We start from the raw sequence: 27,151 nt of genomic DNA on the forward strand, positions 1-27,151 counted from the left end.
AGTAGGCCTACGTGGAGAGCTGGGATTTCATTCTTGCCACAGTTGGAAGCTGCTGACAGGCTCTAAGTGGGGAGCTACACTATTGATCCACATCTGAAAACACAGTGTGTGAGTTGCTGTGAGGACTAAGAAGGAGACGGAGAGCAATGCTCAGCCTTTTGTAAGGCCTGTTAAAAGATCCAGGTGAGAGAGAATGGTGGCTTGGACCAGAGGAGCACTGGAGAAGAAATGCAGAAAAACGCATCCCATTGGGTTGACGTATTTTGGAGGCAGAATGCTAGGACTTGAAGGATTAGAGAGATCAAAGATGACTCTCAGATTTGACTCTGATACACCAAGAGGTCTTAGCCTGGTCACCGCAGTGTCCGAGTTAGTGTAACACTGCACCAGCCCTGTTTGTAACCAAGAGTGCAGAACTGAGGCAAACAGAGGCAGCCCAGGCACAGGGGCAGAGAATCTGAAACCTAAGTGCAGACCCCCTGGAGCCTGTAGTTCAAAGGATGTCCCAGGAGAGCTTTTCCCGCTACAGTGTCCTCACAGGGCGCCAGAGACCCACCCACAAAGACCTCAGCCCATGCCGGGGTATACAATGTCTACCAAGCCTCCCCCTACACTCTCCTACACCTGCTGTAAAAGTTCTAGCCACTGACTTTTATGTGTGTGTTTTTGTTTTCCAGGAACTGTACCTTTCCTCCATCTCTTTCCCTGGCCACAAGTAAATAAAGCTTTCCCTTGAGCAACTTTAGTGTGAAGCTGATTATTTGGCTACACTCCAAGCAAGAGCCCCGTGTCCACCAACATTCAACAATAACTGTTAAATCATGGGGCATCCACTTCATTCCCTCCATGCAGCTTAAAAGGCCATTATAAAATATTTATTTATTATTTATTTGAAAGAGTTACACACAGAGAGAAGGAGAGGCAGAGAGAGAGAGAGAGAGAGAGAGAGAGAGGTCTTCCATCCGCTGGTTCACTCCCCAATTGGCCATAACTGCTGGAGCTGTGCTGATCCGAAGCCAGGAGCCAGGAGCCAGGAGCCAGGAGCTTCTTCCGGGTCTCCCACGCTGGTGCAGGGGCCCAAGGACTTGGGCCATCTTCCACTGCTTTCCCAGGCCATAGCAGAGAGCTGGATTAGAAGTGGAGCAGCCGGGTCTCAAACTGGCGCCCATATGGGATGCCCGCACTTCAGGCCAGGGCGTTAACCCGCTTCGCCACAGCGCCGGACCCTAAAAGGCCATTTAAAGGGAGCTGGTGCTTGTGGTGCAGCAGGTTAATCCTCTGCCTGGGGCCGTCCTCCCATATGGGCGCCTGGCAGCTCCTGGCTCCTGATCAGCTCAGCCCCGAGGGACTGAACCAGCGGATCAAGACCTCTCTCAGTCTCCCTCTCACTGTCTGTACCTCTAACCTCTCAAATAAATAAATAAATATATATATTAAAAAGGCATTTTAAGGACACCCACAATATAGGAAACGGGAAAAAAAAAAAAAAAACCCTCCAGAGCTTACTGTTTGGTAAACCAGGCTGTGGACGCGTTTGGGCACGGAGTTAGGAAAGCATTGGAGAAAAGGGAGTTTCTTTTTGATCTAGGCCCTTCAGTATTGCCTGAATTTGTTTCGGCAAGGCATGTATAAAATGTGTAATTTCTGAAGTTGCAGATGCCCGGGACCTCGGGCGAGCGGGTCAGTTCCTCAGACGCGGGTTACCGACTCCCTAGACAGTGTCCCGCGCCTAAGTTTAACGGAAACATTTCGGGCACAGGCGCCTTCCGTCCGGACCACGTGCCCCTTCTGCTCCGCGGGACCGCCCCCCGCCATCCGACACCCCCAAAACCCGACACCCGCCGCCCCGCCAGCCCGCCCCTCCGCCCCGCGCATGCTCTCTCGCAGCTGGCGCCGGGCATCCGCCTCCATGCACCAGTGCGCAGGACCACAGCCCCTTCCTCACGCCCCCTCCTCACGAGGCGTGCGTCGCGATGTGTTTGCGTCATCGCGCCACGCCACCACTCCAGCCCGGGAAAGATGGCGGCCGCCGTTCTCAGCGGGCCCTCTGCGGGCTCCCCGGCGGGGGTTCCCGGCGGGGCCGGGGGTCTCTCGGCGATGGGCTCCGGCCCGCGCCTTCGCCTGCTGCTGCTGGAGAGCGTTTCCGGGCTGCTGCAGCCGCGAACGGGGTCCACCGTTGCTCCTGTGCATCTTCCAGTCCGCTCCGCCCCGCATTTGCCCGGGCTCGTGTGCCTGTTGCGGCTGCATGGAACGGTGGGCGGGGCCCAGGTGAGTCGGTGGCCCGCGTGCCCGCGGGCCTGTGGGAAGGTTGACGAGGCACCTGTGCGCCGGGAATATGGTACACTGCAGCTGCCGTAGGGGCTGGAGGGGAGGCGAGCTGAGGGCAGAAAGCGGAGACAGCTGTCAGGCCGGACGAGATCCGCGTGTTTCTTCTCTTTTACCCGCTATGAGTTCTTGAGTTGCGGGCGGGTAAATGGGGCCGTAGTTGTCTGTTGCTAGGCTATTGCTAGGCACACAGGAGTGGATTCGATTCGGGGCCTGCTCACTCGCTAGCTTCCCCAGCCTCTTCTTCCTTTGGCGGTACCTGTTTGGGGTTGTTTTTAGGGGGGACTGGTTTAATGGACGTATTCAGCAAGTGTTTCCCCAGCCCTTACTCGGCGCGCCATTTACGGCCGTGATGGCGATGGACAAAACGCAGTGGAACACAGCGAGAACTGAATAGCAGGGGGGCTCTAAGCTAATCCGGAGACTTACAGAGATCTTCCGAAGGAGCTGGAGGTTAAGCTGAGACCCTTAGGATGAGCGGGGTTTGGGTAAGGAAAGAAAACGAGAGGGGCGGTCCCGTCGTGCGAGGAAACTTGGTGTGGGAAGGCCCCGCGGGTAGGAGGAAACTGGGAAGAAGGCGTTGGGGTGGGTAGGCAGTGGGCAGACAGAGCTTTGTCGGCCGGGTTGCAAGGTCGTTAAGGGCAGCATTTAGCATCCATTTAGTCCTGCCAGCCAGAAACCCGAGCATCATCCTAAGCACCTCCCCCCCCCCCCCAATCCCACGAGCAAGCTTCCCAGCCCTGTTGACTTTGTCCTCAGCAGTTTTCACATCGGTGCACCCCTTTCCGTGGCTTCCCCATCGTCCCCATCCTAGCGAGACCCACCGTCTTCTTGGCCAAGTGAAGGCACTCGTAAGGACAACATAAGGTGTTTAAGCCAGAAGAGGCGCGTCCTTAGTATTCTCTCCTTCCTTTATCCCCTCCCACTCACTTTCCTCCAAATACACACATAGACACGTGGTGAGCTCTTCCTTGTCCAGCTTTGTTCTTTTTTATTTAATTTTTTTAAGATTATTTATTTGAAAGGCAGAGTTACAGAGAGGCAGAGACAGAGAGAGAAGTCTTCCATCCACTGGTGCACTTCCCAAATAGCAGTAATGGCTGGAGCTGAGCCGATCTGACGCCAGGAGCCAGGAGCTTTCTCAGGGTCTCCCACTGGGTACAGGGGCGCCAGGACCTGGGCCATCCTCCAAGCTCTCCCAGGCCATAGCAGAGAGCTGGGTCGGAAGTGTGGAGCAGCTAGGACTAGAACTGGTGTCCACAGGGGACACCGGCATTGAAGGCGGGGGCCCCCCCAAGCCTTTCTTCTTGAGACCGTCCCAGCTGTATGCATCCCTCTAGGGTGAACTTAACCCCACTTTGCTGAGACATAACCTGGTGTGTTAGTCCTCACCATCACTGCACAGTAGGTGAGACAAAGCCCTGTCTGCCACCTCAGGCCGGTTTCAGAAGCAGTAGCTGATTAAGGATTCTCTCTTCTTTCTAAGTCCTCTCCCTCTAATTCATAAGCTTCCTTTTTCTCAGTTGTATTACGGTGGTGTTTTTTTTTTTTTCCTTATGTTTTTCCTATCTACAAACAGGCCCAGGCATATCTTTTCTTTCCTGAGCATTTGTGAACTGTTATCTGTCCTGCTTACAAATGTGTGATTTCTTTCATCTCTCTCTTTTTTTTTTAAGTATTTATTTATTTATTTGAAAGGCAGAGGTACAGAGAAGGAGAGGCAGAGGCGGAGAGAGAGATCTTCCGTCAGTCGGCCCACTGCCCACATGGCTGCAATGGCTGGGGCTGGAACTGGGCTAGGCCAAAGCCAGGAGCTTCAGCGAGGTCTCCCATGTGGGTGCAGGGGCCCAAGCACTTGGGCCATCTTCTGCTGCTTTCCTAGGTGCACCAGCAGGGAGCTGGATTGGAAGTGAAGCAGCTGAGGTGCCAGTGGCTTTACCCACTATGCCACAGCTCTGAACCTCTCTTTCAAGACTGCCAGGGCCGGTGCTGTGCACAGTAGGTTAATCCTCCGCCGGCCAGCATCCCATATGAGCACCAGTTCTAGTCCTGGCTGCTCCTCTTCTGTTCCAACTCTGCTATGGCCTGGAAAAGCTGTGGAAGATGCCCCAAGTCTTTGGGCCCTTGCACCCGCATGGAAGACCCAAAGAAGCTCCTGGCTCCTGGCTTCAGATCAGCTCAGCTGCAGCCATTGCAGCCATCTGGGGAGTGAACCAGCAGATGGAAGACCTCTCTCTCTCTCACTGTGTGTAATTCTACCTCTCAAGTAAATAAATAAATAAAATCTTAAAAAAAAAAAAAAAAAAAAAAGACTGTGCCTCTTCCCTTGATTCCAACTGAGTGACTTGACATCTTATTTCTTTTCCCTAAATTTCCCAAGTCTAGTAGAATTTTGAGTGGAGAAGCTAAGGGTAATACGAGAAACTAGGGTCCTCCTTTAATACTACATATGCCATATTTTTGCATACAGTCTGTGTTGAATTTTTTTCTATTTGTGCTTCTTATATTCGGTTCTTAATACATGGGTCTGTGTGGTGGGTTTGTTTGCTTTCCCGTAGTTTTTTTTTTTTTTTTTTTTTTTTTTTTTTTTTTTTTTTTTTTTTTTTTTTTTTAATTGAAAGGCAGAGAGAGAGAGAGATTCTCCCTCTGCTGGTTCACTCCCTGGTTACCTACAACAGTCTGGGCTAGGCTGGGCTGAAGCTGAGAGCCAGAACTCCATCCTGGTCTCCCATGGGGTGGCAGGAGCCCTCTGTAGCAGAATGTCATTGTCAGGAGGCTGGATTGGAAGCAGCGGCACTCCTGTATAGGATGGGGGCTTCCCAAGGGATGGCTTAACCTGTTGTGCCAACATGCCTGTCACTTAACAGATTTTTTTTTTTTTTTTTTTTTTTGACAGGCAGAGTGGATAGTGAGAGAGAGAGAGACAGAGAGAAAGGTCTTCCTTTTGCCGTTGGTTCACCCGCCAATGGCCGCCATGGCTGGCGCGCTGTGGCCGGCACACCGCACTGATCCGAAGGCAGGAGCCAGGTGCTTCTCCTGGTCTCCAATGGGGTGCAGGGCCCAAGCACTTGGGCCATCCTCCACTGCCTTCCCGGGCCACAGCAGAGAGCTGGCCTGGAAGAGGGGCAACCGGGACTAGAACCCAGTGTGCCGGCGCCGCTAGGTGGAGGATTAGCCTATTGAGCTGTGGCACCAGCTTTTTTTTTTAAGATTTATTTTATATATTTGAGAGGCAGAGTTACAAAGAGGGAGGGAGGGAGGGAGGGAGAGAGAGAGAGAGAGAGAGAGAGAGAGAGGTCTTTCATCCGCTGGTTCTCTCCCCAAATAGCGCCAGAGTTATTTTATATATTTGAGAGGCAGAGTTACAAAGGGAGAAAGAGAGAGAGGTCTTTCATCTGCTGGTTCTCTCCCCAAATGGCCACAGTGGCCAGAGCTGGGCCAATCTGAAGTCAGGAGCTTCTCCTGGGTCTCCAGTGTGGATGCAGGGGCCCAAGCACTCAGGCTATCTTCCACTACTTTCCCAGGCCATTAGCAGGGAGCCAGATTGGAAGAGGAGCAGCCAGGACTTGAACTGGTGCCCATATAGAATGCTGGCACCATAAGTGGAGGCTTAATCTGCTATGCCACAGTGTCAGCCCTATAACAGATTTTTAAAAATGTTTATTTATTTTCATCTACTTGAAAGGCAGAGCTCTTACTTCTCAACAGCCAGGACTGCTGGGCTATAGCCAAGAGCCCAGAATTCCATCCAGATCTTTCCTAAGTGGGAGGCAGGGGCCCAGACACCGGAGCCATTATTTGCTACATCCCAGGATGCATAAGGAAGCTGGATTGGAAGCGGAGGAGCTGGCACTCCAGTTGACATTGCAGTTTGGAATGTGGGCTTTGTGGGCATTGCAAGCAGCAGCTAAACCTGTTGTGCCACAATACTAGCCCTGTAGTTTAGCTGTTTTTTTGTTTTTTTTTTTTTTTTTAAGATTATTTATTTATTTATTTTTAACAGGTAGTTACAGTGAGAGGGAGAGACAGAGAGAAAAGTCTTCCTTCCGTTGGTTCACCCCCCAAATGGCTGCTATGGCCAGAGCTACACTGATCCGAAGCCAGGAGCCAGGTGCTTCTTCCTGGTTTCCCACGCCGGTGCAGGGGCCCAAGCACTTGGGCCATCCTCCACTGCCTTCCCGGGCCACAGCAGAGAGCTGGACTGGAAGAGGAGCAACCGGGACTAGAACCCCGTGCCCATATGGGATTCCGGCGCCGCAGGTGGAGGATTAGCCAAGTGAGCCACAGCGCTGGCCCTCAGCTGTTGTTAAATTAGAAGCAAATGTGATGTTCACAGTGTGTCTCTCTGGCTCTGCTTCTCCAGCAGCTTGAGCATACAGGCATCTGAAGGTATCTCTTGGCTCTCTGGATCCTGACGTCATCCCTAGTCCCATACCCATACTGAGGCCTTATAACTTGTAAAGAGGACTTTACCGGGGTTGGTGCTGTGGCATAGCAGGTAAAGCCGCCTCCTGCAGTGCCGGCATCCCTTATGGGTGCCAGTTCGAGTCCTGACTGCTCCACTTTTGATCCAGCTCTCTGCTATGGCCTGGGAAAGCAGTAGAAGATGGCCCAAGTCCTCGGGCCCCTGCACCCATGTGGGAGACGTGGAAGAAGCTCCTGCCTCCTGGTTTCGGATCAGCTCAGCTCTGGCTGTTGCAGCCATTTGGGGAGTCAACCAGTGGATGGAAGACCTCTGTTTCTCTCTGCCTCTGTCTCTGTGTCACTCTGCCTTTCAAATAAATATATCTCTAGAAAATAAAAGAAAGGACTTTATCTTTGAACTTGTTTCCGTCTAGCCTGTCATCTGAATATTTATTTATTTGAAAGTAAGAGTGACAGGGAGAGTTTCTGTCCACTGGAGTACTTCCCAAATGGCTACAACAGCCAGGTCTGGGCCAGGAGTCAGGAACTGGTCTCACAGATGGGTGGCAGAGGCCCCAGCACTTGAGCCATCTTCTGCCCCCTTTCCCAGGCACATTGGCGAGCTGGATCAGAAGCAGAGTGAGACTGGAGCCTGCGCTCGCATTGGAGCGCCAGTGTCGGCTGTGCTACGACACTCCCCCCGCCATAGGTTTTTATTCAGCGTTTACTGAGTCTGTATTGTGTGTTAGTATGGTTCCTGTGCCTGGGTGGCTACGTGAGATGTGGTCCTTCAGAGAATTATGGTTCAGTTGAGAAGTGAAATGAAGGAAATAAGCTTGGAGCTTGAGAGACAAAGCTCCACTGTGTGATTCCGGTGCCTCAGTCACCAGCTTGGGTTTCCCACAAGCACCACACGCTCTGACAGTTTCTAGCTCTGACTATAGCAGCAGTCTTTTTTCTTTTTAATATGAAACGCTTCACGAATTTGCATGTCACCCTTGCTCAGGGGCCACGGTCCAGTTTAGTCTGTGTGCTGTGGATTCTAACAAGTCTCCTGACTGGCCGCCCGCCCTCCGTTCTTCCTCTCCTGAACCCATTCCCTCAGGGTAGCTGGGTGAGCCTTCCGAGGTGAACCCCTCGTGCTGTCTGCTCCCTTCAGAACTTACTCAGCACCTGGGGATTCCTGCACTGCCTCCTGCTCACTGCGCCCCTCCCGTGGCGCACTCCCCCCCCAGTCTTGGTCCCTTCTCCATGCTCTGCTCCTTTGTCACTGCCCACTCCTTTCCTGCCTACCTGTGATTCACCACTTTTTTTTTTTTCTTTTAAGATTTATTTATTTATTTTTTGAAAGGTTGAGTTACAGAGAGGCAGAGGCAGAGAGAAAGAGAAACGGGTCTTCCATCCAGAGGTTCACTCCCCAAGTGGCCGCAACGGCCTGAGCTGGGCCCATCCGAAGCCAGGAACCAGGAGCTTCTTTGGGGCCTTCCATGCAAGGACTTGGGCCATCTTCTGCTTTCCCAGGCCGTCAGTAGGGAGCTGGATCAGAAGTGGAGCAAGCAGAACTCAAACCGGCGCCCATATGGGATGCTGTTGCAGCAGGCTCATGCTTAACCTACCAGGCCACAGCTCAGCAGGACCTCAACCGGGAACATTTTAGCAATCTTATTTCATTCCTCCCCAACTCTGCCCCTGCCTCCCCTCCCCCAAGCGTTTTAAAGTGAATCCCAGATGTCCTTTCATCTGTAACTGTATGTTCTCTGAAGGACACAGCGTCGGCCTGGTATCTTTCCTCAGGCCTTAGGACCCAGCAGTTCTCTTGCCAGTAGCAAAGGATCTTTAAAAAAAAAAAAAAAACTCAGTAAGATTCCAGCATTCTGCTGCTTGCAGCCTCACAGCAAGCAACCTCAACCTCACGGCTTGAGGCTATGCATGGTGTGTCTCATCGGGTTTCCCTGGCTGCATTCCTAGAGTGTGCTGAGGCCTTTACTCCCTGCTGGGAAGCCTTTGGAAAGCTGAGCACCTTCTCATTTAGAGCTCAGCCTAAATGTCTCCATTTCCCAGGATGCTCCTGCCCACTCTGGAAATAAAGTGGTCCCTTCCCTTCCAGTCATTCTCGGATACATTATCCCGTTTTATTTCTTCCCTAACATTTACCACTGTTTGAAAGAAATTAACTTTATTAAAAAAAGATTTATTTATATATTTGAAAGGAAGGGTGACAAGAGTTCATATCTTCAAGTGATTGCAGCAACCAGGTCTGGGCCAGGGTAAAGCCAGGAGCCAGGAGCTCCATTCCCTATCCAGGTCTCCCACGTAGGTGGTAGTGACTGTTGCACTTTAGCAGGGAGCTGGATTGGAAGTGGAGCAGCTGGGGTTCGAACCGGCTCTCACATGAGATGCCAGCTCACAGGCAGCAGTTTAGCCCGCTGCACCACACGCAGGCCCCAGAGAGGTTAACTTTGATCATTGGGTTAAAGTGGTATCTGCTAGGTGTCTTAACTACATTTGCAGTTAATAAATTTGTTATCTTGTGTGGGGATGATGTAAATGTCTGTGTCTTGTCAGCCTGTTACCCACTTGTTTTAGCATCCATTAGAGCTTCTTCTATGGCAGGGTTAAGGCACAGCAAGGTTAAGCTGCCCCTTGGAGTGCTGGTTTGAGTCCTTGCTACTCTGTTTCTGATGCAGCTTCCTGCTAATGTGCTTGGAAGGCAGCCGATGGTGACCCAACTACTTGGGTTCCTGCCACCCATGTGGAAGATTGGAGTTTCTGCCTTTGGCCTGGACTGGCTCTGGCTGTTGCAGGCATTTATTTGGGTAGTGGATCAGTGGATGGAAGATCGATTGATCTCTGTCAGCCTGCCTTTCAAAAAATAAATAAATCTTAAAAATAAAATTCTTCCCTAACTTTTACTATGATAGTTGTTCCATTTAGACTCAGCCAAACCACTTGTCAGAACAGCCCTTTGCGTGTGATATGGTACCTCTTAAAGGTCAAGTTTAAAGGTCAAATCTAGCTCTGTATTATTTGAGTTGTCTCTTAGGATACAGTTGATTATTCCTTCCTTCTTGAGACGCTGCCTTCCCCTGGCTTTTGGGATACCGGGGTGTGTGTCTGTCTTCCTTTCTCTCTCTCTCTCTTTTTCTTTCTTTTTCAGATTTATTTTTATTTATTTGAAAGAGTTACAGAGAAGTAGAGCCAGAGAGAGAGAGGTCTCCCATCGGCTGATTCACTCCCCAAATGGCCGCAACTGCCAGAACTGAGCTGATCCAAAACCAGGAGGCAGGAACTTCTTCCAGGTCTCCCACGCAGGTTGCCAATCTGAAGCCAGGAGCCAGGTGCTTACTCCCAGTCTCCCACGCAGGTGCAGGGGCCCAAGGACTTGGGCCATCTTCCATTGCTTTCCCAGGCCAGAGCAGAGCGCTGGATCAGAGTTGGAGCAGCCGGGACTCAAACCAGCACTCATATGGGATGTCGGTGCTGCAGCCAGGGCTTTACCCACTGGGCCACAGTGCCGGCCCCTGTGCTGTCTTGATTTTCCTCTTTCCACCCTGGCCACTGCCCAGTCTTTCCAGAAGTGACTGTTTGCTCCTCACATTTCTGATCCCTAAAGTGTGGAGTGCCCAAGAACCCAGACTTCCCACTGCATTCTGGGTACACTCATTCCTTTGGTGAGCTGATCCAGTCTCACAGGCAACAACTTTTTTTTTTTTTTTTTTAAGATTTATTAATTACTTGAAAGTCAGTTACACACAGAAGGAGAGGCAGAGAGAGAGAGACAGAGAGACAGAGAGAGGTCTTTCATCTGCTGGTTCACTCCCCCGTTGGCTGCAATGGCTGGAGCTGTGCTGATCTGAAGCCAGGAGCCAATAGCTTCTGGGTTTTCCACACGGGTACCGGGGCCCAAGCACTTGTGTCATCCTCCACTGCTCTCCCAGGCCACAGCAGAGAGCTGTATCAGAAGTGGAGCAGCAGGGACTCGAACCGGCACCCATATGGGATGCTGGCACTGCAGGTGGCAGCTTTACCTGCTATGCCACAGTGCCGGCCCCAGGCAACAACTTCTAGATGCCCATCTCTAACCTGTATTTCTCTGCTTAGCTCCAGACTTGTCCACTCAGTACCTTTTTGGTTTTTTCATTTTTAGATGTTGAGTAGATAAAGCAGATTTATCTTATCTGAAACTGAACCCCTGACTCTCACCTCTAAAACCTGATCCTTCCCTGTCTCTGTAAATGGCACCTGACTCTATCTTTCTAGTGGCTCAAGTTAGAAACCTTAGGGTTATCCTTTACTGTTCTGTCTTCCCCCTTATTTAACTTGGTACCTCTACCTTCAGCATGTCCGGATTTTGACAGCTCTCTATCCCTGTTGTCACCATATTCTTTAAGCTGAATCATCTGTTGCCTGGATATTACAGTAGCCTCCTATTTCCTCTGTCTGCTTCTGCCTTCTCAACAAGGCAGCTCATGTGTTGCTGATATTGTTTTTTAATTTAAAAAGAAATTTACTTATTTTTTGAGAGTGTTCCCAGCTACTGGTTCACAATCCAGATGCCCTTGACTTAACTGCTAGACTGAATGCTGGCCCCTGTTGGTTTGTGTGTTTTTAACAGAGGAACAGAGAGAGGGAGAGACAGTAAGATCTTACATGTGCTGGTGTACTCCCTCAAATGCTGGGGCTTGGTCAGTGCAAAGCCAAGAACCAGGAATTCCATCTGGGTCCTCTACGTGGGTTGCGGGGCCACCATCTACTGCCTTCTAGGCTCACTGGCAGGAAGCTTGCTCAGAAATAGAGTGGCCAGGACTCGAGCCAGGCACTCTGACATGAGGTGTGTGTATCCCAAGCTGTGCTTAGTCTGCTGTGCAGCAACACTCAAGTCAGGTAACATCTCTGCTCAGATGCCTTTGTACCCAGGGCTTTTATCTTAGAGTAAAAATTAGCATCACCCATGCAGCTGATACCCCAACCTTCGTCTATGACAGCCTCTGTCCACCTTGCTCACTCTGCTCCGGCGACAGTTTGCCTCCTACTGTTTTGTTTTATTTTTTAAAAAAAGATTTATTTATTTGAAAGAGTTACCGAGATAAGTAGTAAAGACAGAGAGAAAGAGAGAGAGAGAGGGAGAGAGAGAGGTCTTCCATCCACTGGTTCACTCCCCAGATGGCCACAATGACCAGAGCTGAGCTGATCTGAAGCCAGGAGCCTCTTCCAGGTCTCCCATGTAGGGCCCAAGGATTTGCCCTTTGCTGCTTTCCCAGGCTGATTAGCAGGGAGCTGAATCGGAAGTGGAGCAGCTGGGACTCAAACCAGTGCTCATATGGGATGCTGGCCGGCCGGCGCAGCAGGCCTGGGCTTTAACCTGCTGCACCACTGCGCCAGCCCCGCCTCCTACTATTCAGATGTGCCAAGTGTGCTTGCATTTCATACCCTTTGCTCTTTTTCTTTCCTCTGTCTGAAACACTTGGGTTATCATTATACCTTTAAAAGGAAAAAAAATAAAAATAGCTTTGCTAGGAGGGCATTTTTCAATGGTAAAGATGCCTGTGTCTCACAGTGGAGTACCGAGTTTGATACCAGCTCTGGTTCCTGACTCCAGCCTCCTGCTATTGCAGACCCTGGGAAACAGCAGTGATGGCTGAAGTAACTGGGTTCCTGCCACTCCTGTGGGACACCTGTATTGAGTGTCCAGATCCCTGTTTAGACTGGACCTAGTTCTGGCTGTTGCAGGCATTTCTATCCCTGCCTCTTAAACTAAAAAAAAAGAAAAAGAAAAAGAAAAAAGAAACAAAACAAAAAAACCTTTGAGATGTGAGTCACATACCATACAGCTCATTCATTTAAGTTGTGCAGTTTAGTATTTAGTATTTTTGGTGTATTTGCAGAGTTGTGTGCTGTGATCAGTTTCCATTTTTTGTAATCAGAGTCAGAATGTGTGACTTTGACTTAGCTTTCAGAACTATATTCCTTTTTTTTTTTTTTTTTAAAGAACTATATTCCTTTTTACAGCCAGATAGTATTCTCCATGTTTGTGCATTCATCAGCTGATGGAATTTAGGTCGTTTGCACTTTTGGGTTATCATGAATAACGCTGATATGCATGTTCAAATTCAGGTTCTTGTGAGGACGTGTTTTCATTGCTCTTGGGCATACATGTAGGGGTAGAACTTCTGGGTCACATGTCACTGTATGTGTAGCCTTTTGAGGAACTGCTGGATTGTTTTCCAAAGGCGCTGCACTAGCTTACCTTCCCACTGGCGGGGTGGGAGGGAACCGGCACATGGGTTCTCATTCTCCTTTGGGTCTGTGTTCTACTATGTAAGACATTCTCTCCTCTCCCCGCTCTGGGCATGCCTCTTCTTTCTTACTGTGCTCTATTCTTCCATTTAGCATGTAGCACCGTCCAGTGTTATCTGCAGGGTAAGCATCCCTTAACCTGAGATGCTTGGGCCCATAAGTGTTTTGCATTTCAGAATTTTTTTTTTTTTTTTTTTTTTTTTTTTTTTTTTTGACAGGCAGAGTGGATAGTGAGAGAGAGAGAGAGAAAGGTCTTCCTTTTTGCCATTGATTCGCCCTCCAATGGCCTCCACGGCTGGCGCGCTGTGGCCAGCGCACTGCACTGATCCGAAGGCAGGAGCCAGGTACTTCTCCTGGTCTCCCATGCGGGTGCAGGGCCCAAGCACTTGGGCCATCCTCCACTGCACTCCCGGGTCACAGCAGAGAGCTGGCCTGGAAGAGGGGCAACCGGGACAGAATCCGGCGCCCCAACCGGGACTAGAACCCGGTGTGCCGGCGCCGCTAGGCGGAGGATTAGCCAGCCTATTGAACCACGGCGCCGGCCCGCATTTCAGAATTTTGAAAAACATTTTATCTACCTGTTTTATTTTGTTTGAAAGGCAGAGAGACATAGAGAAATAGATTCAGAAGGAGATTTTCCATCCACTGGTTCATTCTCCAATGCCTGCAACAGCCAGGGCTGGGCCAGACCAAAGCCAGGAGGCAGAAACTCCACGTGGGTCTCTCATTTGGGTGCAGAGAGTCGCATACTTGAGCCATCATCCACTGCTGTGCAGGGCGTGCTTTAGGAACTGCGGAACTGCTGGAACTTGAACTCACACTCTGATAAAGGGGTGTGGGCACTGCAAGTGGTGGCCCAGGCCCCTGTACCACAGCACCTGCCTGCCTGTGCCTTTTCATGTGAGGTCAGACAGTTTGAGATTTTAGAGCATTTTAGAGTGTTGGGTTAACGGTGGAGGAGTTGTTTGAGGGTACAGGAAGAAGGATAACAGCAAGTTTGTACAGCTGTCTCCTTGGTGCTAGGTAGTCTGGGACTACAGAGGAGACACAGACTCAACTTTGAAGTCTGGTGGTGGGACAAGTTGTGCTGTCCTCTGTTTAGCTCTGATTTGTTGGGTAGGACATAGGCAAAGGGGTCAGGCAAGATTGAACAGGAGGAAAGGCTGAGGGTCAGCTGCCGTGAGTGCTGCCCGCAGGACAGAGGGCAAAGACAGCAGAGGAGCTGTGACGCCAGACAGGCTCCGCAGTGCCGGGCGTCTTTAACGTGCTGTTGCTGACTCGGCTTCCCCGTTGTCTTTCCTCTAGAACCTTTCAGCGGTGGGGGCTTTGGTGAGTCTCAGCAATGCACGGCTCGGTTCCATCAAAACACGGTAAGTCTTTAACCCCGTGTTCACTCCCTGGGAAGCGGGCTGCGTGTCTGCCATTGTCATCCATAGATTCATGGGCTTTGTCTATTCCCAAGAGGATAGAGTGTCATTCTTTTTGTGAGCTCACGTGAGTTGACCTCACCTTTCCCAGGAGCTCCCAGATCTCGGATTCCCCAGCTGGCATTGTTTGCCCCCACTGCACTCCAAGTGTGTCAGGAGTTGGCAACTGCAGTGGACCTGGGGGTGACGTGTCCTGTTTCTCCGTGGAATGAAAGAGCAGTCAGGGCCTTCCTCGAAGTGTAGCCTGTACCCACTGGCCACCGCTTTCTTCTTTCTCGCGAGGTTTGAGGGCCTGTGTCTGCTGTCCCTGCTGGTAGGGGAGAGCTCCACGGAGATGTTCCAGCAGCACTGCGTCTCTTGGCTCCGGAGCATTCAGCAGGTGTTGCAGGTAAGGATCCGGCATCGAGCCCCCCCCCCCCCCCCCCCCCCGGTCTTGTGTGTACTTTGCAGCTTGGCTATTGTTCTGAGGACAGAGTAACTAGAAGTGATCTCCTAAGAGCAGGGAGGATAAGCTTCAGTAGAAATATCCTTTTGAATTTTTTGATGTTTTTATCTGCTTTTTTTTTTTTAAGATTTGTTTATTTGAAAGGCAGAGTTACAGAGAGGCAGAGAGAGAGAGATATCTCTTCCATCTACTGGTTCACCTCCCAAACGGCTGCAAAGGCCAGGGCTGGGAGCTCCGAGGCAGGAGCCAGGCGCTTCCTCCAGGTCTCCCTTCATGGGTGCAGGGGCCCAAGGACTTGGACGATCTGCTGCTGCTTTCCCAGCTGCATTAGCAGGGAGCTGGTTGGGAAGTGCAGCAGCCAGGACTCGAACTGGCACCCATATGGGATGCCAGCACTGTAGATGGCAGCTTTATCCCCTGTGCCACAGCAGCAGCCTCCCTAGCTTATTTTAATTCATTTGACTTTCTTTTTTTTTTTCCCTGCAATGGCTGGAGTTGGGCCAGTCTGAAGCCAGGAGCCAGGAGCTTCTTCCGAGTCTCCCACACGGGTGCAGGGGCCCAAGGACTTGACCCATCTTCCACTGTTCCCAGGCCATAGCAGAGAGCTGGATCGGAAGTGGAGAAGCCAGGTCTCAAACCGGCGTCCATATGGGATGCCGGTACTGCAGGTAGCTGCTTTACTCGCTACACCACAGTGCCAGCCCCTCGTCTGACTTATTTGAAAGGTAGAGATACAGAGAGAGAGAGATCTTCCATCCACTGGATCACTCTCCAAATGGCCTTAATGGGTAAAGCTGTGCTGATCTGAAGCCAGGAGCCAGGAGCTTCTTCTGGGTCTCCCATGTGGGTGCAGGGGCCCAAACACTTGGGCCATCTTCTACTGCTATCCCAGGTGCATTTGCAGGGTGGTGGATCATAAGTGGAGCAAGTAGAACTTGAACCAGTGCCCATACGGGATGCTGGTATTGCAGATGGCATCTTAAGATGCCACACCACAATACTGCCCCAGCTTTTCTTCATTTTTTTTTTTTTTTAAATTAGTATTTTATTAATTTTATTTATTTGCAAGGCAGAGTCAGAGAGAAACAAATTTCCCATCTGCTGGTTTATTCCACATATGTTTGTAAAAGCCAAGGCTGAGCCAGGCTGGAGCCAGGAACCAGGTGCTCATTCTGGGTCTTCCATGTAGGTGACAGGCACTCAAGTACTTGGACCGTTACCTGGTAGTAGAGTTGGTGTCGTTAACTGTGCTGTTTGTCCAAGCCCGTGCTGCGCTGCCTCTGTCCTCCTCTTGGCGAGGATGAGGTTGGCAGCATGGCGTGTTGTTGCTTTTAGTCCCAGGACCCACCCCCCACAATGGAGCTGGCCGTGGCTGTCTTGAGGGACCTGCTGCGATATGCAGCCCAGCTTCCGGTGCTGTTCCGGGACATCTCCATAAACCACCTCCCTGGGCTTCTCACTTCCCTGCTGGGCCTCAGACCAGAGGTGAGACCTGCTCCCCAGTTCTGCTGCCCTGTCTGGATTGAAGGATGCAGTGGGAAATGACTGGGGTTAGTACTGAAGAAGTGAGAAGAGTGATTATGTGGGCAGGGGTGGGGCGAGATGGGAGTGCAGGGGTGGAGCTCTTGGTCTCTTCCTTCTTCCTGACGTTGTGTTTTTCCCGCAGTGTGAGCAGTCGGCGCTGGAAGGGATGAAGGCTTGTATGACCTACTTCCCCCGGGCTTGTGGTTCTCTCAAAGTAAGCATTCACGGAGACTCCTCTCCCGCCAGTGTGAGCCTGGCTGGCTCTCCTCCTTCAGGTTCTGCTGCTGAGATTTCTGACACCTATCTTCTGATTGGTCTCTTTTATTTATTTATTTATTTATTTTTACTTGAAAGAGTTACACAGAGAGAGAAGGAGAGGCAGAGAGAGAGAGAGGTCTTCCATCCACTGGTTCGCTCCCCAATTGGCTGCAATGGCCGGAGCTGAGCCGATCCGAAGCCAGGAGCTTCTTCTGGGTCTCCCACGTGGGTGCAGGGGTCCAAGGGCTTGGGCCATCCTCCACTGCTTTGCTGGGCCATAGCAGAGAGCTGGAAAGGAAATGGAGCAGCCGGGACTTGAACTGGCACCCATATGGGATGCCAGCGCTGCAGGCGGTGGCTCTACCCACTATGCCACAGCACCGGCCCCCTGAATGGTCTTTAAAGTCACCTATTTCCATAGTCACACTTAGCCACTTTGGAGCACTCAGCTCCCCAAACTCGTCTCTTTGTATCCCTTAGTAAATTCCCTCTTTGACTTCTCCACCCCTTCCCCCAAGTTGTCACAACCCCTGCAAGGTGACCGCACAGCAGAGCCTCCCCAGGTCACAGAGGCAAGGAGTATGTGCGTCAGGAGAGGCAGGAGATCAGTGGAAAAATTAGCTTTATTTTCAAGGAGATGGACCGACAACTATGATTAGTTTACAAATTCTACCAAAGCAGTAGCAGTTAAAGGGTCTTTTGTGGCCAGCACATTTGTTTGTTTGTTTGCGATGTAATTAGATGCCAGCTGTGCCAAAGGGCAGGTGTGTGTTCCCTGTGGATGCAGGGTCCTCTCTCACCTGGTTACACTCACCGTGGCTTCCCTGGCCACTGGCTCACCCTTACTCAGATGGACACACATGAGCAGACAGCTGAGAGGGGTGGCAAATTAATTTTTTTAATAACTGCTGTGGTTAACTGTGTTGGCCATCAGTGTTTTCAGTTAAAGGAGAGTGTCTTAGAAGTAAGACTACATGGTTCACAGCAGATCAGCAGTCTCAGCATATGGTTTCTTATTGAGCAGAGAACTTTCTTCCTTCAGTCATAGGAAGCACTTCACAGGTTGGCTGTGGCACACCCGCCTCACCAGCACTACCGCACTTGTGGTTGGGGACCACTGTTAAGTGAATAAGGGCTGCTTGAACCCAGGCACGCAGCGTCGCACATTCAGTCTGACAGCAAAGATGGCTGCTAGGGTATCTGGAGAGCGAGAGAGACTGTGTTCACATACCGGATGTCATTATTGTATTCATTCTTGTTAATCTCTTGTGATACCTAAGCTTGATTATGCATGCATGGGAAGGAGCTAGGAGGAGGGTCAGTACTGTCGTGGTTCAGGCACCTGCTGGGAGGGCATCTGAAATCCTGGGTGGAGCTGCTGCTCAGTGGGCATGAGCACGCGTCCTTGCTGATTTTTTTTCCATATGAAATGCCACCGACCGGGTAATAGGATCTTTGGGTGGGTAGGATGTGACTTTTGTCATGAGATATTCAGAGTAATTCATGAGTTTTCTGAGAGGTTAATAAAGGGTTGTTTTTTGTTTTTTAATATTTTAAAAAGTTCTGATTTATTTGAAAGGCGCTGATTTATTTGAAAGGCGGCTAGAGAGAGAAAGAGCTCTCCCATCTGCTGGTTCACATCCCAGATGCCTCCAACAGCCAGAGCTCCTGAGCCTGAAGGCAGGAGTCCAGAACTCAGTCCAGTCTCTCCCATGGGTGGCAAGGGTCCAAGTACTTGAGCCCTCACTGCTGCCTCCCAGGGTGTGCGTTAGCAGGAAGCTGGAGTTGGGAGCAGAGCTGGGACTCGCTGAAACCCAGGCACTGTTAAGGGATGTGGGAGTAAGTTAACTTCTGTTACACGAGCTAACACTTTGTCCCTGACCAAAAGTTTTTGAGGTTTTATTGCAAATGTCTATTTTGATTTAGCTCTGCTTGATATCACATGTTTGTGTCTGCTTCCTCCTGGGACAGTGGAGGAAAAATTGAGTGTTACTTGCAGGGTAGGAATTTGGACAGACATGGAGACTAATGACAAGTGTTCCTCTGCTGTTGCCTCTTAATTTTCAATGTGAGTAATCAGGAGGATTTGTCAGTACTCATAATCTTCTGTCAGGATAGTTTTGAAGTTCTAACCTGCATTTTGAGTACCCTTTCCAAACCAGGCAACCAGATGTTTGCGTGATGTCCCAAGATACGTCTGTGTTTCTAAGAATCACATGTCATCCAGAGAGCTTTCCTTGCTTGCAGACTTTGGCTTTTCTCTTGCACAGAGAAGAATGTGCTTGGTGCAGCAGCCCTGGAGGATCGCACTTGGGGGGGTGTGGCAGGCCAGTGCTCAGGGAGCTGACGGTGACGTTTAGAAGGGTTTCTCTGCTCTGCCCCATCCCCTGGGGTAACTCGGGGTTACTCCTCCCAGGTGATGTGGCTCATGTGTTCTGAATCTGTGGTCGACCCCCGCAGAAACCTTACCTCACTTCCTCCTCCTTGCTGAATTGATTAGGGGAGTTCCTTGGAATGAGTGGGAGGACTGATCCCCACCTTGGGGTGTACCCAGGAATTCAGGATGTAGAGGGTGTGTGTGTGTTTGTATTGTTGTGAGTGACGTGTTCCAGGGGAGCGTTGACTTGGGTTTGCTGTGTGGGTCAGCCAGGGCAAACGCTCTACTTGGAGTCTTGGAGCCAAGTTGCTTCCCTATGTCCCACCTTGTGGCAGCCACGTAAGAGGTGTCTGTTGACCTCAGCCTAGGATTTTTTTTTTTTTTTTTTTTTTTTGCTAATTTATTTATTTTACTTATTTGAGAGACAAAGAGCTCTCAGCTGCTTGTTCACTTTGCAGACACCTGCAGCAGCCAAGGCTGAGGCCAGGGCTGAAGCCCGGAACCAGGAATGCAATCCGGGTCTCCCACATGGCTGGCAGGAAGTCAGACACTGGAGACACCACTCCTGCCTCCAGGGTCTGCATTAGCTGGAAGCTGGAGTTGAACTGTTGTCCTTGGAGAAGCTGGGGAATCAGAGTCCTTGGGTGGTTTCTGTTCTGTGTTTCAGTGTTCTGAGACACTGCCACGTGAGTGTGGGTGTTGTCCAAGTCCCAAGGGGAATGGTCCAGTGCTTGTCTTGGTCAGGGGGAGTCATGCTCTGTGATGCGGGGAACTGAGCGTGGCTCCTGTCTCCGGGGAGCTGGGAGGGAGTCTGCGGTGGGGCACCCTGAGACACTTGCTGACAGGCCTCTGCTCCTGTCTTGCGTCCCCTGCTGAGTAGTCTTCCGGAAGCTCGCCTGCGCCCCTCTGTAAAGTCAGCTCTCTGAGTGTGGGCTGACAGGCCTCCTTCATTTCTCTGTTGGCATCTTCTGGCTGTGTCGCTTTGCTGTGTGTCTCTCTCTGGCCTTGTTACCCAGACTCTGCCCTCCTCAGCCTCCCCTTCCTGACCTCAGCATTGTTCTCTCTTGGTCCCCCTTCCGTAATGTGCCAGCCTCTGCTCCAGCCTCGGTACAGGTTCCCTGTATACTTACTCTGACTTCCAGACTGACTGGTGTGTTCCTCTGAAGGTGGAAATCATGTCTCCAACCTTTCTAAATCTCTGGTGCAATGTTCTTTTAAGATCTTTAGGGGCCTGGCATTGTGGGGAAGTGGATATAGCCACCACCTGCAGTGCCAGTATCCTTACATGGGTGCTGGTTCAAGTCCTGGGTGCTCCACTTCCAGTCCAGCTCCCTGCTGGTGTACCTGGGAAAGCAGAGGAGAATGGCCTGAGTCATCAGCCTCAGCCCACGCATCACGTGGGAGACCCTGGCTTAAGTCTGGCCCCGCTCTGGCTGTTGCAGCCTTTTACAGAGTGAACCAGCAGATGAAAGATCCCTCTCTCCCTCTCTCTGTTTCTACCTCTCTCTTTCTGTAACTCACTCCTTTCTTTCCTTCCTTCCTTCCTTCCTTCCTTCCTTCCTTCCTTCCTTCCTTCCTTCCTTCCTTCCTTCCTTCTTTCTTTCTTTCTTTCTTTCTTTTTAGATTTATTTATTTATTTGAAAGAGTTACAGATAGAGAGAAAAAGAGAGAGAGAGTAAGAGAGGTCTTCCATCCACTGGTTCACTCCCCAATTGGCCGCAATGGCTGGAACTCTGACGATCCGAAGCCAGGAGCTTCTTCCAGGTCTCCCACATGGGTGCAGGGACCCAAGGACTTGAGCCATCTTCCACTCCTTTCCCAGGCCATAGCAGAGAGCAGCCAGGACTCAAACCGGTGCCCATATGGGATGCCAGAACTGCAGGTGGCATCTTTACCTGCTACACCACAGCGCCGGCCCCGCTACCTTTCAAATAAAATAAATAAATCTTAAAAAGAATCTTTATTGATTTATGTTCACCTATTTGAAAGGCATAGCAGCAGAGACAGAGATCTTCCATCTTCTGGGTCACTCCCCAGGTGCCCAGAAGAGCCTAGGCTGGGCCAGGCGGAAGTTGGGAACCCAGAACTCCATCTGGGACTCCCATATGGGTGGCAAGGCCATCTTCTGCTTTCCCAGGCTATTTTCAGGGAACTGAATTGGATGCCGAGCAGCTAAGACTCAAAACAGCACTTCAAGGCGGGGTGCCGGTGTTGTGGGTGGCGACTTAACCCACTGCACCCCACCAGCAGCCGCTGAACCCCGATTCCCGCATCTGAGTTGGTGGCGAGAGCGCTGGGCTGTGGGATTGTGTTCACACTCTGTGTCTTTCTAGCCGAGGGGGTCTTGGTCATTTTGCAGAAGCTGACAGGAGAGAGCCCACTTCGGGGGTGGGGGACGGAGGCAGACTCTTGCCCCAGAGCAGAGTCTGGCCCCAGGGCGGACGGTCATGACCTGGTCCCTCCGTGAAGGCCTGGCTGGCACCAGGTGCTGATTCCCAGTGAGAGCGCTCTGCTTCCTGCGGCTTCGGAGACAACACGTCTGGCTTCGAGCCTGCCGCCGGGGGTGGACCATGCGCTCGTCTGTGGCTGCTGGAGCCGCCTCACTCACTCTTTTCTCCTCATCCAGGGCAAGCTGGCCTCCTTTTTCCTTTCTCGTGTGGATGCCTTGAGCCCTCAGCTCCAGCAGGTAAAGGGAAAGGGTGGAGGTGCTCAGGGTCCTGAGCCAGGAGTGTCCTCTAGTGTTCATTCTTAATTTTCCCTGTACTGCTTTTGGATCCTGGTTCTGCTTTCTTCCTGTTAGCGTGCGCAAGTCCTGGCTTCTGCCCTCCTCTGTCCATCTGTACCCTCTACCTCCTTCCCTTTGCCCGTTTCCCTCTGAACTCTCCATCCCTGTTGGGCATTAGCGGTGGGGATCCGGGACCGGGCTAGGTTCCTGGCTGACCGCATGTCTGCCCTTCCTTCTGCAGTTGGCCTGTGAGTGCTATTCCAGGCTGCCCTCGTTAGGGGCTGGCTTCTCCCAGGGACTGAAGCACACCGAGAGCTGGGAGCAAGAGCTGCACAGTCTGCTGGCCTCACTGCACACCTTGCTGGGGGCCCTGTACGAGGGCGCCGAAACGGGTAGGGACCAGGGCTGGTGTCGGCGGGACAGGAGCCAGGGGGAGCTTGGCCGGAGGGAACAGGATGGTGGCCCTGGGTAGGGCCGTTGGGTTCTAGGTAGAATGGATGGGAGTTCAGTTAGGTCACCTATGTACCTGGTGTATTTCCACACAGTTTCTGTGCCAAGCGAAGACCCAGGCGTGGAGGCACTGCTTTCCCAGTCGGAAGATGGCGACGCCCATGTCCTACTCCGCCTTCGGCAGAGGTTTTCAGGGCTGGCCCGCTGCCTGGGGCTCATGCTCAGGTGAGCGTGGGTGCTGGAGGGAGCAGGGCCGGGAGCTGCAGGGGACGCGATGGGAGGAGCTCGAGGTGGGTGGAGTGACGCTGAGGAGCCCCTCTGAGGGGTTGCCTGCTCTGGTTCTCTTTAGCTCTGAGTTTGGGGCTCCTGTGTCCGTGCCTGTGCAAGAAGTCCTGGATGTCATCTGCCGAACGCTCAGCGTCAGCAGCAAGAACATCGTGAGTGGCTCTGTCCTCTCTGTCAGCCCGTGCCAGGACTCTGGGCAGCCAGGAAGGGACTGGGACCGGAGGCTCCCAGGCAGTGTGGTCCCTGAGGTTGGCCCGGCAGCCCCTTCCTTCAGTGCAGCTACCATCCCCGCCGTGTCTCCCGGCCCCACAGGCACGCGGGCCTCCAGTGGGGCCACTTTAGGCAAATGCGCCTCTGGAGGAGGGTGAGCTTGGGAGTCAGCGGGTCCTTGCCGAGGGGCTCCTCTGTACCCAGTTTGACGCTGTGGGGAGAGCGGGGCTCGGCTGGGTTCCTCACCTGTGTGAAAGTGTCTGTGTAGTCAACACGTGTCTCATGTGGCCTTGTTCCTGGCTCTCTCTCTTCTCCCCCTCATTTTTGCTACCCCCTCCCCCAGAGCTTGCTTGGGGACGGCCCCCTGCGGTTGCTGCTGCTGCCCTCTGTCCACCTGGAAGCCTTGGACCTGCTCTCTGCGCTCATCCTTGCGTGAGTGGGGTTGGGTGGCGTGGGGTGAGGGGACTGGGGTGTGCTGGAAATGAGGGTCACCGCTCTGTCTCTGCCCCCAGGTGTGGAAGCCGACTCTTGCGCTTTGGGGCACTGATCAGCCGCCTGCTGCCCCAGGTCCTCAATGCCTGGAGCGTTGGCCGGGATTCCCTCTCTCCCGGCCAGGAGAGGCCTTACAGGTGACTATCCGGGAAGCGGATGGAGAGGAGAGGGTGGGTTAGGCAGGCGGGGTTCTGGCATGTGGGTGCTGTGTTCATAACCGGCCATCTCCGCTCACAGCACCATCCGGACCAAGGTGTATGCGGTGCTAGAGTTGTGGGTGCAGGTTTGTGGGGCCTCGGCAGGGGTGCTGCAGGGAGGAGCGTCTGGAGAGGCCCTGCTCACCCACCTGCTCAGCGACATTGCCCCGCCAACGGATGCCCTCAAGGTGAGCGAGGCCTGGCTCCCATTCCAGGGCACTCGTCCTGTGCCCTTTGTCCACTCGCCCCTCGCCACACACCGCCTCCTGACCCCGTCCTGCCTCCCCGGTTCCCTGTGTATGTGATTTGTGTTTCCCTCCACCCACCAGCTGCGCAGCCCCCGGGGGAGCCCTGATGGGAGTTCACAGACTGGGAAGCCCAGTGCCCCCAAGAAGCTAAAGCTGGACGTGGGGGAGGCCGTGGCCCCGCCCAGCCACCGGAAAGGGGATAGCAATGCCAACAGCGATGTGTGCGCAGCCGCTCTGCGAGGTGGGTGAGGCCTGTGCCCTGGACCTCTGGGGCCTGGGATGGCCTAGAGTGACAGCGCAGAACCAGCTGGCGGCCTGGACAGTGTCTGTAAGGTGCCGACTGGCAGGGGGAGGAGCGGAAGCAGCTGTGCCAGTCCCGAGGCTGCAGTAGAGTCTTGGGTTCTGCTGTTGAGTGGGGGTTCTGGGTGGTTACCCTGCTCCTCTCGGGCCTCAGCTGTCTCGTGTGCTCAGTGGATACGTTGCACACCCATGATCCACGCTAGCTGCAGTTCTAGCCCTGGGGCACGGGCCCTGCCTGCGGAGCTCACCTGCTGCCAGGGCAGGGCCCACCGACAGCCATGTTTGCAGCACAGCTGCTGCTCCCTAAAGCCCAGTTACTGGTTGGAGACTGCAGTTAATGTGGGGCTCTCCTCTGGGCCCCGGGTGTTGCACTGCCCGCCACCTACCGCATTTCTGTATCTGATCTGTGTCTGCATCTGTATATATAAATACGCATGTTTGTGATGCTTTATTTACATTATTGCATTTTCCTGTTTAAATTTTGAGAGGCAGAGAGACTGAGAGAAAGAGAGAAAGCCCCCATCTGCTGGTTCACTCCCCAAATGCATGCAGCGACCAGGACAAGGCAGGACCAGAACTAAGAGTGGGGAACTCAATCCGCGTCTCCCATGTGGGTGGTGGGAACCCAATTATTTGAGCCATCACTGTGCTCCCCTGGGTCTGCATTAGCAGGAAGCTGGAGCCGGGAATGAACCCAGGCTCTCTGACGTGGGATGTCGGTAGTCCAGCTGGTGTCTTCCAGTCACTAGGCTAAATGCTCACCCATGAGCCGCATTTAGTAGCAGAGAAAGCAAACTCAAGAGAAGTTAAATGGTTTGCCCAGTGGGCGGGGGCAGAACTGCAGGGGCCCTTGCTCTCCATGGCTTGGTAGCCTCCAGCTCACACTGCGTTCTCTCGCCCAGGCCTCAGCCGCACCATCCTCATGTGTGGGCCGCTCATCAAGGAGGAGACGCACAGGGTAGGTAGAGCCTGGGCAGGGGGCTGCTGTCCGTGGCGGGGAAGTGGGTGGTGTGCCCTGGACTGGGTAGCAGCCCCTGGTAGGGGGCCGGGCATTCCTGGTGGCATTCCTAGGTGTGCTCTGTGTCCTTCGCAGAGGCTGCATGATCTAGTCCTGCCCCTGGTCATGAGTGTCCAGCAGAGTGAGGTCCTGGGCAGCTCTCCATACACCAGCTCCCGCTGCCGCCGTGAACTCTACCGCCTGCTGCTGGCCTTGCTGCTGGCACCTTCTCCTCGCTGCCCGCCTCCTCTGGCCTGCGCCCTCCAAGCTTTCTCCCTTGGCCAGCGAGAGGACAGCCTCGAGGTGAGTGCTGACTGGGCCCGAGTCCTCTTGGGCTCCTGGGTTCTCCTGTTTCTGATGCTCCAGCCCCCCCAGACCCTGTCTTCCTGGAGCTCACTGCCCGCTCTTCTTCCTTCAGGTCTCCTCTTTCTGCTCAGAAGCGCTGGTGACCTGTGCTGCTCTGACTCACCCTCGGGTTCCTCCCCTGCAGTCCATGGGCCCCACCTGCCTCACACCTGCCCCCGTCCCCCCTCCTGAGGCCCCATCTCCCTTCAGGGCCCCACCCTTCCACCCCCCCGGCCCCATGCCCTCAGCCGGCCCCATGCCCTCAGCTGGCCCTGTGCCCTCAGCCGGCCCTGTGCCCTCTGCAGGCCCCTTGACCTCCGCGGGCCCTGTGCCCTCTGCAGGCCCTGTGCCCTCAGCACGCCCAGGACCCCCAGCCACAGCCAACCACTTAGGCCTGCCTGTCCCCGGCCTGGTGTCTGTCCCTCCCCGGCTCCTCCCCGGCCCTGAGAACCACCGGGGAGGCTCCCATGAGGACCCTGTCCTTGCCCCCAGTGGGACTCCCCCACCTGCGGTGCCCCCAGATGAAACTTTTGGGGGAAGAGTGCCCAGACCAGCCTTTGTGCACTATGATAAGGAGGAGGCCTCGGACGTGGAGATCTCCTTGGAGAGCGACTCGGATGACAGTGTGGTGATTGTGCCTGAGGGGCTGCTGCCCCTGCCACCTCCGCCACCCTCGGGCACCACATCGCCCCCTGCAGCTCCCGCCGGGCCTCCCACAGCCTCCCCTCCAGTGCCGGCCAAGGAGGAGCCTGAAGAGCTTCCTGCAGCCCCAGGCCCTCTCCCACCACCCCCGCCCCCACCGGTTCCTGGACCTGTGGCTCTCCCGCCTCCCCAGTTGGTCCCAGAAGGGACTCCTGGAGGAGGAGGAGGAGGAGGCGGCGGAAGCGGAGGAAGCGGAGGGCCTCCTGCCCTGGAAGAGGATTTGACGGTCATTAACATCAACAGCAGTGATGAGGAGGAGGAGGAGGAGGAAGAGGAGGAGGAAGAGGAGGAAGAAGAGGAGGAGGAGGAAGACTTCGAGGAAGAGGAAGAGGATGAAGAAGAGTACTTTGAAGAGGAAGAAGAAGAGGAAGAAGAGTTTGAAGAGGAATTTGAGGAAGAAGAAGGTGAATTAGAGGAAGAAGAAGAAGAGGAGGAGGAGGAGGAAGAAGAAGAATTGGAAGAGGTAGAAGAGTTGGAGTTCGGCTCAGCAGGAGGGGAGGTGGAAGAAGGGGGCCCTCCCCCACCAGCCTTGCCTCCGGCTCTGCCCCCTCCGGAGTCTCCCAAGGTGCCGCCGGAGCCAGAACCGGAGCCGGAGCCAGAACCTGGGCTGCTGTTGCAAGTGGAGGAGCCAGGGACCGAGGAGGAGCGGGAGGTGGAGGCGGCTCCCACCCTGGCACCTGAGGGGCTGCCCTCCCAGGGGGAGGCGGAGAGGGAAGCCAGCAGCCCCGGGGTGGAGCCGCCTCCGCAGGCGCTGGTGGAGGAGGAGCCCTCTGCTCCCCCAGCCCTCCTGGAAGAGGAGACTGAGGGCAAGGGAGACAAGGTGCCACAGCCCCCAGAGACGTCTGCGGAAGAAGAGGTAGAGGCAGGGGCCGCCGAGCTCCCGGAAAAGGTGAGGGCCGGGGCCGGGCAGGGAGGAGAAGGGCCACTGCTTGGGTCAGGGAAGACGCTTGACCCAGCCTGACCCTCTCATCACGTCTGGCGTCTTTGTTCCTACCAGGAGCAGGATGACACAGCTGCCATGCTGGCCGACTTCATCGATTGTCCCCCTGATGACGAGAAGCCACCGCCCGCCACAGAGCCCGACTCCTAGCCCTCTTTTACACCGCTCTCCTCGTTTCCAATAAAGTTATGCCCTTAGGTGCC

The 27,151-nt window shown here is 53.3% G+C and overlaps 1 protein-coding gene across 3 annotated transcripts; it reads left to right on the forward strand.

Annotated features, from left to right (window-relative positions):
* Positions 1–1,972: 1,972 nt before the first annotated feature.
* Positions 1,973–27,151, forward strand: PELP1 (proline, glutamate and leucine rich protein 1). 3 transcript variants are annotated; one of them, XM_002718821.5, is made up of 17 exons: positions 1,973–2,268; positions 14,332–14,396; positions 14,736–14,841; positions 16,234–16,383; positions 16,565–16,636; positions 21,684–21,743; positions 22,024–22,174; positions 22,328–22,457; positions 22,582–22,669; positions 23,071–23,159; positions 23,240–23,356; positions 23,457–23,604; positions 23,746–23,905; positions 24,867–24,922; positions 25,058–25,264; positions 25,380–26,897; positions 27,006–27,151. In XM_002718821.5, the coding sequence occupies exons 1-17, from the start codon at positions 2,020–2,022 to the stop codon at positions 27,096–27,098; spliced, it is 3,459 nt and encodes a 1,152-aa protein (XP_002718867.5). In that variant the 5' UTR covers positions 1,973–2,019; the 3' UTR covers positions 27,099–27,151. The 3 variants fall into 3 exon arrangements, with proteins under 3 accessions (XP_002718867.5, XP_017204518.3, XP_017204517.3); XM_017349029.3 differs by lacking the exon at positions 1,973–2,268 and adding an exon at positions 2,295–2,338; XM_017349028.3 differs by lacking the exon at positions 1,973–2,268 and adding an exon at positions 2,373–2,813.

This window comes from Oryctolagus cuniculus, chromosome 17 (genome assembly GCF_964237555.1).
Source record: "Oryctolagus cuniculus chromosome 17, mOryCun1.1, whole genome shotgun sequence".
Taxonomy (NCBI): domain Eukaryota; kingdom Metazoa; phylum Chordata; class Mammalia; order Lagomorpha; family Leporidae; genus Oryctolagus; species Oryctolagus cuniculus.

What these genes read in the sequence shown, in the direction of transcription:
- PELP1 (XM_002718821.5), top strand. Translation starts at nt 2,020, where the DNA reads ATGGCGGCCGCCGTTCTCAGCGGGCCCTCTGCGGGCTCCCCGGCGGGG. An exon ending in TGAGCCCTCAGCTCCAGCAG is followed by an intron (nt 21,744 to 22,023) that starts GTAAAGGGAAAG and finishes TTCCTTCTGCAG; the next exon opens with TTGGCCTGTGAGTGCTATTC. An exon ending in GTGCGCAGCCGCTCTGCGAG is followed by an intron (nt 23,906 to 24,866) that starts GTGGGTGAGGCC and finishes TCTCTCGCCCAG; the next exon opens with GCCTCAGCCGCACCATCCTC.